Source organism: Bombus flavifrons, chromosome 14 (genome assembly GCF_040668555.2).
Source record: "Bombus flavifrons isolate JBK064 chromosome 14, iyBomFlav1_principal, whole genome shotgun sequence".
In the NCBI taxonomy this organism is placed as follows: Eukaryota; Metazoa; Arthropoda; class Insecta; order Hymenoptera; family Apidae; genus Bombus; species Bombus flavifrons.
The window spans coordinates 10,705,499-10,718,335 of record NC_138455.1 but is presented as its reverse complement, the minus strand read 5'-3'; the positions used below and the strand labels follow the sequence as shown (position 1 = coordinate 10,718,335).

Here is a 12,837-nt window from a genome sequence, read left to right as displayed (position 1 = left end):
TGTCGTATTAGCGTCAAATAAGAATCGTATAAAATGGAACAACCGGTAACATTTCGTGACTCGGTGCATTCACTTAAAGATTAAGTTAGGGAAGAAAAATGCATTTCACGTTCAACTCTCTGGAGCTTCTCTGAAACATGCCAGTTCTACCGATACGTTAGAAGCGAAAAAAGAAACAGAGTCCAATATTTCCGACTACATAAAAGGACCACGTGGAATAAAACGTTTCATCGATCAACATTATATGGCAAAGAGCACATTACCTTGTCTCGTTAATTAATACCTTTTGCCAATTGTACAGTAATTAAAGTAACTTTTGTTACGTGATATAGTGTGAGAGTGTATTAATGTTAATTAAAATAACGCGATAATTAAAAGAGCACGAAATCTTTATCGAGATATCGTTGAATTTTTTAGCCGTTGTAACTTCGTGAAGAATAATCATACAATATGTGATCCGTGTGAATAAATTTTGGAAGCAATAAAACGGTGAAACAAATTTTAAATTAGCTTCTGACGGATCGTTATAAAGATCAGACTTTGACATTTACGTTCGTAATGATTTGGGTGGAGAAAAGGAATGTCCTGGCTCTACAGAGTAGCTTGACTCTGTAAAATTTTCGTGAGAAAAACCACCTTGACTTTCGTGTCGCTTGCTAGCGTGAAAGCATCTTCGAAGGAAATCAACTTATGGAGGTGAAAGTAGATACTTGCTCCTTTAAAACGTATCCAGGCGAATTATTGTATGATTTTTCTTCGCCAAGTTCTAGCAGTTCGACAAATTTCGATCAAAAATACCACGACCCATTACCTTCTACGTCCGATGTCACAATTTTACAGAAATTTATAAGAAACGAATGTTGTGAATTATATAATAATTAATTCATAAAATAATATGAAAGGAAACGGTTGAAAAAGTTGATTGTTTACAACGTAGCATCTAAATGAATATTCCTCGCACTTCTTTTCTCCTTCTATTAATATTCAGCGCCATGCATTTTGAGTTTAAAAGATGTTAAAAAATTTGTTTCACGGAATACATATTCCTTTTCAATAATATCGTGCGCTGTTTCCTGTTCACTGAAACTTTCCAGCATTCGTGTTTCACTTGATACGACTCTCTTCTAAAAATTCTCAATTTTCCTCTGCAGAGATAATGCTGATTTCGATAATTAATAATGCAGTAATGTGTATTGTAAATGCGGCGAAGCTTTCACGTGTCCTGTGTAGCACTACAATAAGGCAAAACCCGTATTATTTTAGTGTTAATAATACAACAACAACATATATATAATTAAATTAATGGAACAAAGTAGAATGAATGCAATATGTGAGTATAGTAACAGAATTTGCTTGGACATTATTTTATAGGAAAAGAACCTATACATTCAGCATACATACGTAACTGTTTTACACGAAAATTCAGAGAAGCGATGTATGTATGATCTATTTTCACATTTATTCTTCTCTCTGTTTTAATGGAATGGAGAATTTTTCAAATGGGATGTTTAAATATTGAAACTAATAATTTATGTACGTCGATGCAAACGATGAAAATGTAGAAGCTATATAGCTCGATATTGGAATATGAAAACAAGGGTGTTTAAATTTCCAATAGAGATAATCCCCTTTGATGGGAGGGAATTTTTATTTCGTAGTAGAAAGTTAGCAGTTCGTGTGTATAATACTTCAACCACTGTGTATTCAAAGTATTGAAAATATCGTACACGCGAATAGACAATGCAAATTAAAGTAAAATAGATAAAACGTAAAAATTTATAAGGTCTGTTCATTTTAATGCCTCTATTGCGCAAAAGAATTTATTAATACTGCCATCCTATAACTTGCAACTTACAAAAGTTCGCTAATAATACTCTTTATTTCTGAAATATTCGTTTCGGAAGTGAAACTGTTACGTAATTTCTGAAGTTAGTCGAAGTTGGTAAGTGGCTTAATTCCTTTTCACCGAACTTAGTAATGAAATTTGGTGACACAATGAAGCTTCGAATACCGTAGAATTTTACATTCATACGTCAATTTCAGACGATTTGTTATCTACAGGAAATACAATAGAATTATACATACTTGTTCGTGCATAGGAAAGATTCCTCCGAGAATTACATCACCATTGATACGTATAAGCTTCGAACCATCCTCGTCGCGTCCCTTTCGAATGTGGCACTCGCTTACTATGATAAAATATAACATCCATGTTAAAATCTTCCCCACGCTCATCTTGTACGCGGCAGCTCCGATTCTTTCCTAGTATCTGCAACATGAAATTGAAAAATTACTTTCTTTCATTGTAAATAATTAATTTCTGCGCAATTTATAGCAACACGCTCATACAAATTTGTTTACTTCATTTTCGTAGATAGACTGCTATCCAAAGGTTTGATAAAAGGTGGACATTACATTTATAATAAATAAATATTATATAATATTTGATAAATAGTAAAATAATCTCTTCGCGACTCAACGAAATTCAAAATTGGCGAATTGGCCTTTCTGGTCCCTCGAGTTTTACAGGCTACTATGGAATACTCGGTTTAGAAATTAGGATGCGACACAAGTACAAAATGACTAGATGCTAGGACTGTACTCATTCGTTGTAGTATCTTTGTAGAGTCATTCTGGGATAGTAGCTAGTATACACAATGCAGAATTCGTGGGGTTGTTGTTCCTGCGAGCTATGAGGATGTTTGAAAGCAGTTAGACCCCAGGTGTTCAAGCGTTTAATGGGACCGTTAATTGTTACGACGCGTCTCCAGGTTTATAATACTTTGATCCTCAGGAGTTTAGAATTGCGTTTGTTACTAAATTCACAGTAATACGTGACTTCTACATTTTCACTCTCGTTACAAAATTAATATTGTTCGCCACAGTTATCTGCTCAATGGACTGGTTCCATCGCGTGCAATAAAATGAACGAAACTGCAATAAAAAGAATATTTTGGTTAAACTTGTTAAAACTTGATAGAATACGAATATATTATTAAAAATTGGTACTTCGAATATTCGTAGAATCAAGCAGGTAAAGAAAATTGTTCCGGACAGAGACTATCTCTTATTGCCATATATAATTACAACAATTTCACGGTAATTGGATTCTCTGTTTTGTTAATGACACGCTATTCGTTTCTGTATAATCGTACACGTATTGGAAAAAGTTCGCAAGATCTCGATATTGGTTAATCTGTGATTGAAAACGGAAGAGGAATAATTAGAAATTTCAAGTCGAATTAAAAAAAAAGATAAATTTATTCCTTTCATTCGGCTATTTCGTTCAGGCTCGTTCAGTTCAGTCGCTCGATTAAATTAGTAACATTTACAAGGAACAGCCGATCTCTGCAGAAGACCTGCAAGTTCAACTGCGTTGACGGGAAGCAACGTTCAGATACTTTCGAAACAGTCAGCTTCTAAAAGTTATGTAAACTCAGTTTTCCCAAGTATTTTGGGATTGCTGCTTCAAACATAACGTCGCGTTATCAGATGTAGCGAAGTTCAACAGCCTCGTAACCCTAACAAACATTGTATTAAATACCACAGTTAGTTGTACAAGAGGACGCATTTGCAAAAGACAGTAGCTAAATTGAAGGGGAACGAGATGATCCAAACATATGGTGGGACTAAGAATTCGCGTGGATAACGAATGGTTGAGAACCAAACGAATATTTATGTTGGAACACTAGTTACAAGAAGCAAGAGCAGCGATTCAGAGAATGCATGGCGAGACTTAGCGTGCATGCCATGCATAATGCTTTGTTGTGCGTATGAGATCTTTGAAAGTACAAACTGATTGAGAAAGTCAACCGTGAATTTTCAGAGAGTTGATCAGAGCCAGAATTAACTCGTAATTAGGAAACTTTCTAATACGCGCACGAATACCTGTCATTATTGAGAATATCGCGTATCGGAAAATGGTATGATATTAGGTTTTCACTTCGAAGGAACACGAATATTAATAATTACAGCTTCGTCGTCGTCGCCTGTTCAATACCAGTTGCTGTGTTGTAATCTCGCTCGTAGATTCGACCACCTCAACACGTGGCCCCTTGATTGATGTAGATGCACATTGCTAAGGTACTGTTAATCACGGGAAATTACCTATCATAAATTACCAACTGACTGATAACCCACACTCTCATTCAGGATGGTACAACGACAAGAAACATTACCTAAGTATGACGCGCAAATTTTCACGAAACTTGGTACATAACTTTTTTTACCGATAATTTTCTATATTTAAAGGAACTAGCTTAGAGAATGTTTGAAGAAATTTAGAGAATGAAAGCCCGCAAAGAGATAGAAAATATCTTGTCTTAGAATATTTTGGAAATTATCAGAGATAAAAGCAATTCTATTAAAAAAAAGAAAAATGGAATTGTTGCAGTTTTGAGTACACTGATCGATACAATTTTCCACCCTCTATAAATTATTCGTTAATTAATACATTGCTATTATTTATTATATTTATATTATAACACTTCAAACTGGTGAAATTAATGTCGTTAAAAATCGATAATGAAATAATCAAAGGGAAAACATATAAAAATTACAAACTAATTTAGTAGTTATTTCGATGTTAAATCTGCAGTCGCCAACGAAACGTTGACGCAGTGGACACTTCTTTAACGTCACACGGTTTCCGTGATATGAGAGATATCCGAAGGGCATGCGAGTTTTCGCTTGGATAATGCTCGCTTAAAATAAAATTATATTAAATAAAATTGGACAAATTATACATTGTAACGAGTAAATTATTACATAAAATATTTTCTTTCATAAATCATACGATCTCTCTTTCAACGAATTACATGTACAGTTCCGCTCTCCTATCACATTGTGAGTAATCTCTTTTTGTTAATTTTTTCAAGTGAGATACATTTTATAAAATAAGAATGCATGCAATCTCTGCTACTTTACTACTACTACAAAATATCGTAATAAAACGTCGGGACAAAACGTTTCACGTTAAAAAGTGTAAATTAAAGATTGTACTATACATTATTTATTAAAACATTAAAATAGGACATATTTGGAGAGTTACAGCAAAATAATAAAAAGTAAATGCGGAATGTATTTCAACAATAAAGCATTGTGTCTTGTATATACAAGTATTTTATCATAACTACAAAATAACATGTCTCGTGAAAATAGTGCAGTCTCGTGAATATATTTGCCATGTAATTTTTCCTTTAATAATACCCCTCACAGATTCGATTATTTGATAATTGTTTATTCTTGCTTTTATCAACTCTCAACATACACACAAAATGCGCATCGACAACCAGAATAAATTACTAGCAACTGAACGGCAGACTATTAAATGGTAATCTATGTATGGTGTATGATTTATGAATTTGAATCAATAATTCTCGGTTCCGCGTTGCAGAGACACGTCGCATCATCATCGATTGCGTGCAACTTGGTATCAGTTATAGCGGCATATAATACTCTCAATTCCATTTCATTCCATTATGCTATTTTCTCGCGAAATAATATCCTCGAATTGCAATTACGTTATTTTCACTCTGCGTACGCATTTTCCAGCGCATAGTCCAAGAACTGGTCGAAAAATAATTTCACAATTTTCTAGCATTTCAAAGTTGAAGAGAGCTTGTCGATCGAACGATCTGATCGAAGTGCAAGGCATTTAATCATTTCGAGAACTGACGCTGAGGAACTCGTTAAACGATCGAATATTCCTCGACGCGAAATAAAAATTCTTCCAACATCTACGGTAGCTTTTAAAGAAGAAGCGACAAAATTAATCGAACCGTTCCTTCGGATATCCTTCACGCTGAATTTCCCAGGAATTTCAGTAGATCGTGAACTATACAAACAGACAGGCGACCACCAACTGCCACGAGAAACTTTTGCACACCGCAAGAACGTTCCTTAACATTCTGATATTCGAAGACGCGGTTAATAATCGCCGATAATAATCGTATAAGAAATATGTATGAACGTGGACTAAGACTCGTTGTACGGCGGCTCTTACTATGTGGCCTGTGATCTAAAAAACAGAGAATGCAGATTTTGCAGCCCTCTACATAGCCGTATACTCTGAATAAGAACAATCATATCGGGGAATTTCATCCTGATTGTCACATCACCGTAGAAAAAGGAATTTCGTGTGAATGTTTATGGCGAGTAACTGAATTTCGAGTGGTCGTGCTTTGCTCTGAAACGCTTGAAAGCAAAGTGTGAAAGAAGAGTACATGGCAGCCCAAGCTTTTGAGTGGACACGATGGTACGTACATAGATGTGTCCTGGGAATATCTGCGTAGTTTGCCTGGACTGAGTGAAAAAGAGTGTAAAATGAAGAAGAGGAAAATGTGTTGGGATTGCTGCATGTTGTGTGAAAGAGTTTAGTTCCTCGGGTGGTGCCGAGAGTGAGAGTTTTGTGTCGCTGAGTGATTTTGTTTCCTGTCTTTCGCACGATCAAACTGTAGTTTAATTGAGAGTAATAACAATTAGTTAGAACCGCATCATTAAACAGATTGTATATTTGAACGATACAGTTTGAATGGGTTTCATTAACGTGGCTAGTGAACGAAAATTCGGCCAGACTGCCGTTTCATTTTTCACTTGTTTCATTTATCGACACGTCTATTGATTTCGGCTGGCAGTGGAGCAAAGGAAAGGCATCTGTCGAAATGCAAATAATCCACGTAAAGGAAATGTCAATAATGTTACCGTCATAGAGCTAGAATTGTATCGACGAAAGGAGAATTGAAAACTGTGAAAATAGTTGGTTTTGAAATTGTTCGATAAGTTCAAGGTTACGTTAAAAATCATTTGGCAAGAACAATGGCAAAGCAGAATCGAAGAAAGTAAAATTAATAAGTAGATTACGAATTTTTATGCATTTCTGTAAAATTTTAATGCGTAGAAAATACGTATAAAAATACAAACATATGAAATACTTAAAGTATAATATTCGTTATGATATCTGTATTGTAGTAGGTATAATTAAGTGTTAATTCCTTGTTTCTATCTGCCTCTGCAAAATTATTACAACGCGTAGAAAGATTATGCAATGTGAAAATGTTGGAACCCCTAAATCAAAGATAAATATTTAGGATTACTTTATGGGTCGTGCTTATACATACATCTTACATGCTTGAATACCTAATTTGTTCAAACCATCCATCACTATCTATCTATTCAGTATATCCTGAATTTTGGAATTTTCCAAACAAAATCTATATTTGGTACCAGCTATTTAACCAACATCGAACGTAATATTCAAGATATCAAAGATCAATATTTTATAAAATATTTGTCTCGTTATTGTAGCAAATATGAAGAATAAATTTTTAAACTGTTTAAAAGTTGGAATAAACTAGCACGTGTGTTTCATATTTTCTCTTAATAAGTCAGATGAGGCGAGAAACGCTTTAGAAGAGAAATATAGTAGTGTTTCCTTCCTTTTTCGTTATTTTTCATCTCATTCGGTTCGTTGAGAGGCGAAGATCACGGTATCATATATGCCGAGAGAAGATCGCTATACTCTCATTTTCCTAAATAGGACTTTTATTAAATTTCTTTTCCTACGTTGCCACTTACCATAATTTCAGTCAATTTCGATAGAAAAGGAATTTTGTCGCATCTTAAGAGTATCCCATAGGAGGAATACGTATAACCAATATTTTTAGATTAAAATGGAAAGCATACAGTTTCTTAGAAGAAGCGAAGTGTAACGCGAGAATAAAAAATGATATTTGCTCTGGTATTTTAAAACAAACCACGGTAAACACGAAATCCTTACTGTACAGCATAAAAGACTATGAAAGTCGTGGAATCGAAACAAATTGCAACTCTTTGCGTGATTGTAAATAGATAAAACGTATATGTAGACGTATATGTAGAAATTCACATTTACACTTTCTATTTATATAACAACGCGTTAAGAAATTCTTAATTGTCGTGCATTTTAAAGGAATCGCAGAATTGTGAATATATGCAGGTACTTTAAATATTTTACAATTTTGCAATCGCTTCCTGCATCTTACTTTTTAAACTTTCAAGTTCAAAATTACGTGGAACATCCCGAATGTACGTAAAATATAGGGGAATAACATTTACAAACAGCATATAACAAATATTAAATTTCAGAGGCGTTTCATTGCGGCAAGTCTGAGAATTATCGTTTAGTTGAAACTTTAAAATCAATTTCGCTCTGCATCGTTAAAAGGTGCTCTGCTTCATAGTTTTTCCAATACAGAAAACGTCCGCCCTTCTGACAAACTTTGGGTAACTGCTAACAAGGCTTGTCCTTTAAGTCTCTTTGATCCCATCACTTGAGATTCCAGAAGCAGCCACGGAGCGCTCGTTTTAGACAGTACGTTAATCATTTTCTTTTTCTTTCATATTCCATTTTCATTGTCCTCTCCTTATTCTTAGAAACGATTCCTGTTGTAAGAACGTGATTAGATAATTCTGATTATTGAGCATAACTGAATTATGAATAGTTTGGTATATCGGTACTTTTTCCACAGAAATCTATTACGTTTATTAGATGGATGGATGGATGGATGTTTCGTTTGAAACAACGCAACAAAATTTGTGTTCTACAAACGTAGAAGTTTCAGACTAAACAAAAATTAACTTTAATTCGCAAACCTAAATCCGAATGCGCATTTATGGTGGAAACTAAAATATTACGCGAATAAATTCACCTATCGAAAGAAGACAGAATTATTTGAAATTGCGAGGGAAAACTGGGAGGAAATACTACAGATAAAAATATTAATAATACTTCGTTAACCCTATGATAGATTCTATTGATACTTTGTAATTTTAAATTAAAAATTTGTTGATTTAATAAGGATATTTTTTTGGTATTAGCTAATATTCTTCTAGATGAACATATTTCAAATAAACGTATATGTATACGAGATTTAATCTAGCTGGGAAATTGTGTAAGTACGTAACTCTACGCGTACTGTTTCCTCACACTGCTCATCCTGCTTTACTTTGTTTCACGGCTTTAAATTCCTTCGTGTACGAATTATTAAAAGTTCAAGGGGGAAAAAATGTTCCGTTTTCTAATTATCTCGCTCGGCTACACTTCATCCATTCGTCTTTACGGGTGTCTTTGTCTGAAATTTAAATAAGTGGGCAAATATGCTGTCCGCTGCAGAAGAATCGCGAAATTTCGAGGGCATCTCCTGCTAATGCTGTCGGCGTCCTGCATGCTCGCCTGTCCATCAAAGTCAGGTGTGCCGTGCGTTCATGTGCCGGTCAACGTTAATTAAGAAGTCCGCTAGTCCAGATATGCATTGTTGTCCACGTATGCCAGTGTTTCTCAACCTTTTTCAAACTACAACTCCATTTCCCGGCAAAATAACGTATGACCGTACTCTGCTAAAAAGAGGCTTTTAATAGAAGGAACGTTCAGACGATCAATATTATTGACGATATTATTGTCAATATTTGAGGTTTTCAACATTATCGTGGCTAGAAGACCCCTAGACGATCAATATATTATTGTCAATACGATGTTGAGAATCTTAAATTCATCTATAATGTTGCGTATTGATTAGAACCATTGGTGGAATATTAAAAAGGCTGCTGGAAGTCGTCTTAACGAAGCTTTCTATAAAACTAATTACAGCTGTCGGGTTGTTGGAAATTTAAGAAAAATTCAGACACAATGTTGAATAATATCTGCTAGTTTCTTTGATGATACTCTGCTGCCTATAGAATAGCTGCACGAGCTTCTTTTTGAGAAACTCTTTGTCATCTTCAATAATAGATTCCTTCAAGTAGCTTTAGACTATCCAATTTTTTTCCCACTGGAGGATTTTATAAAAAGTGGAATAAATGATAGTAAGCGTGTGTCATATTCGATATATAAAATGAACGGAATTGAATATCCTAGGTGACATTCAATATTCTTTATCTAGTTGGAAAACGAAACCCTTTTAACTAATCAATTCTGAATTTTTCCTTTTTAGCTAAAAATAGGAGATGTTTTCGTCATAGAATTCCAATATCTTAATAAAAGTGCGATAAATAATTTTATGTTTCCGGAATTTCCGGGACAAGTCGATAATAAAATAACTACGACGATCTCCCAGAAAATATTTTGTTACTTTCTCAAGTTTGGAACGTCACAGGTTGAGAATCTATGACGCGAAAGTTCAGTTTTTTATCTGAAGAAATAAAATTACGATATTTAAAAGATTTTCGTCTACTGAAAACATTATGCCACCGTAAATTTCGTTATAATGTAAAGACATTAAAGTTGTAAGAAATGACAAATGTTTTGTCCATCGTAATTAAAATATTTCATTCTTATGCCTAATTTATTATCATTCAGAGTTATGGTATTACCAAACGTAAATCGCGATATTACTTAGGAAAAACTGACTTATACCTATTCTACGAGCAGGTAGAAAATGGTTTACAGGTAGCAAATTAGAAAAGAAGATAGTAATAAAAGCAACAGAAATAAAATTAAAATCTCATGAATGAAACATCAAGGAGATATCGAGACGTGTAGTAAAACATATTTACACGAAGAGGAAATGTGTATACGATGAAATAAAATCTAAGCTGTTCTCCATAAAAGAGGAATGCAATTTTACTGTGTAATAACGCAGCGAACATTAATTGGAACGAGAGCTATGACAGAACAAAATTAGTCTCTTCAAAAAAATTAATCGAAAATGCAACAGAAATTTTTTATCAAAGGGGTCATTTGCAGAGAAATTGATTTTTTAAAAATATCGAACGCATCTATACTTGTCACGTAATTTATGATGTACTTCAGTGAGATTTTTCCTCTCTAATAATATCGATAGTACGTACAATAATAAATTATATAATAAAATGTTTTCGAATAATTGCTTCGTTGAAACAGTGAAATAAAATCTGTAGAATTTTATTTGTTTTATCATCGAATATGCTACTATATATTACGCAAGAATTGTATTATTACTACGTATTTACATACTATGTATACTATTATTTATTATTTAGGAGAATTACTACGATACTGTTGTACCGAGTACTGATAACATGTTTAAAGACTAAATAATTATTAAAACGGTTGTTGCAAAATGTACGTAGAAAATGCTTGCTCTGAAAGCCACCTAGTTTGTTAACTTATTCACTGGCATTCTTTCTCGCACAATGGATATTAGTCAATAGCTAGACAAAGATGTATTGTTCATAACTTCTAGCGTAGCTTAACTTTATGTAGCATGAAAAGTTGAAACAACTGTTTGCTGCAGTTGTTCGACTTTCGTTATGTTTCGAATATAGATAATCGATATGGTATGTTTCAGTAAATGAAAATCGTGCTTACAATTAGATTTCATTATATCTGATTAGATATGCACGTACACAAAGTGATTCTAATAACTGGGCCAAACTATTGGTATCTCTGTTCTAAGCGAAGTTACACAGGAAAATTTTCCTCTGTTTAACTAACTATACCATCCTGTGGCGCGAGTTTTCTCGCAATAACATCCACGCCTGTGCAAACTGCGATTCCACTTTTATTCTCATATGGAACCACTTTTTACACAATTACTTTTTCTCCATAAATTGATTTTTTTCACTTGTTTCGCGAGTAACGTTATTGAAAACTCGATGATTATTTCGATATCAATATTTTTCATGCCGCGCAAATACGAAAATATTTCATCGTGTTTAAAATAAGTAGATCAAGTTGGACAAAAGTTGAGAAAAAGATAATCGAACGATATTGTTTTTGGGCAGTCGTGTTCGAGTGTACATCAATTACATGTTGCAGAGTTTAGCGTAGTTCATAAATGAATTGATGATATACAGGTGTTGGACAAAATAATGGAAACACCTCTTATACGACATATATACAATATACGTATACAATATACATATGCAAATTTGTGCTCTCGCGAAACATATGTAAAAAAGTGGAATCCAAGCAAGCGTTATGTTTTTCCTAGTAAATAATATTTTGAATATTGTACTCTTTTTATTCTATATATTTTTGCATATATATTACGCACATACACGTACGTTCTATGCATTTTTGCACCTTTTAATTTCTCACGGATAAAAATTCGCAATCCATCAATAACAACTCTCGACAACTAACTAGTACAGACATGATACATGTTTATTAAAAATATATTTTTCAAATATTTGAAATATAAAATAAATACTTGCCAAGGTTCCTTACACTTTTACTGATTTGATCACGTTATACTTTAATCACCGAGGATACTGACTATGTCATTCGTCCCTTTGAAAACGCTGTGTGAACGTATTGCGAAATTTTCCCCACGGAAAGATTTTAGTAAGCGAAAATGTTCTGTTCCAAATGTTTCTTTAATTACTGGAATTTTCTGGCTGCGCGACTATGGGATAGCGGAATTATAAATTTTGTAACAGCTGTGCAAAGACTTTCGGATCTTTTCCAGTCGTTAAATGTGCCACTAATGAGATGCGTTATCGTCACACGCAAAAACTGAAGAATACCTAGCACAAGGTTTATATCTGTTCACAAGCATTCTTCTAAGAGTCTGAAAGATCATCTTGTAGATTACGTCCTAGTCCGGTCTAATGGCTCTTTCGCGGATGATATATCGTGCTTCAAGTTCGAGAGATGAGATTTCTTTGCATCGGCATCGCATAGCTGGGGCAATATTAGTGCAAAAATTAGAAGAGCAGCCAGCTGAAAGAATAAAAGAAATACAGTTTGGAAAAATTCACGTTGTTTCCCTTCAGAAATCCAGGTATATAACTACGAAAAGGAATTTTAACAGTTAGCGATTAAACTACTTTTGATCAGAAGTTTAAGTAAAAATATCATATTAGATAAGCTAAAACTCG

At 33.9% G+C, this 12,837-nt stretch overlaps 1 protein-coding gene across 10 annotated transcripts in view; it reads right to left on the bottom strand.

Moving 5' to 3' along the window:
* The window catches only part of LOC138186832 (metabotropic glutamate receptor 8), a 46,240-nt gene that overhangs the window by 15,991 nt on the left and 17,412 nt on the right, over window positions 1-12,837 (bottom strand). For 7 of the 10 annotated variants that reach the window (XR_011175005.1, XR_011175004.1, XM_069127071.1 and 4 more), the window contains 2 exons: window positions 2,603-2,934; window positions 2,086-2,269 (listed from right to left, as the gene is read on the bottom strand). Coding sequence is in view for 8 of the 10 variants with exons in the window: in XM_069127071.1 (XP_068983172.1) it covers window positions 2,086-2,235 (150 nt within the window). In the remaining 2 variants the exon portion in view is untranslated. The remainder of the gene's footprint in view (window positions 1-2,085; window positions 2,270-2,602; window positions 2,935-12,837) is intronic. The other 3 variants (XM_069127068.1, XM_069127066.1, XM_069127069.1) reach the window with 1 other exon arrangement.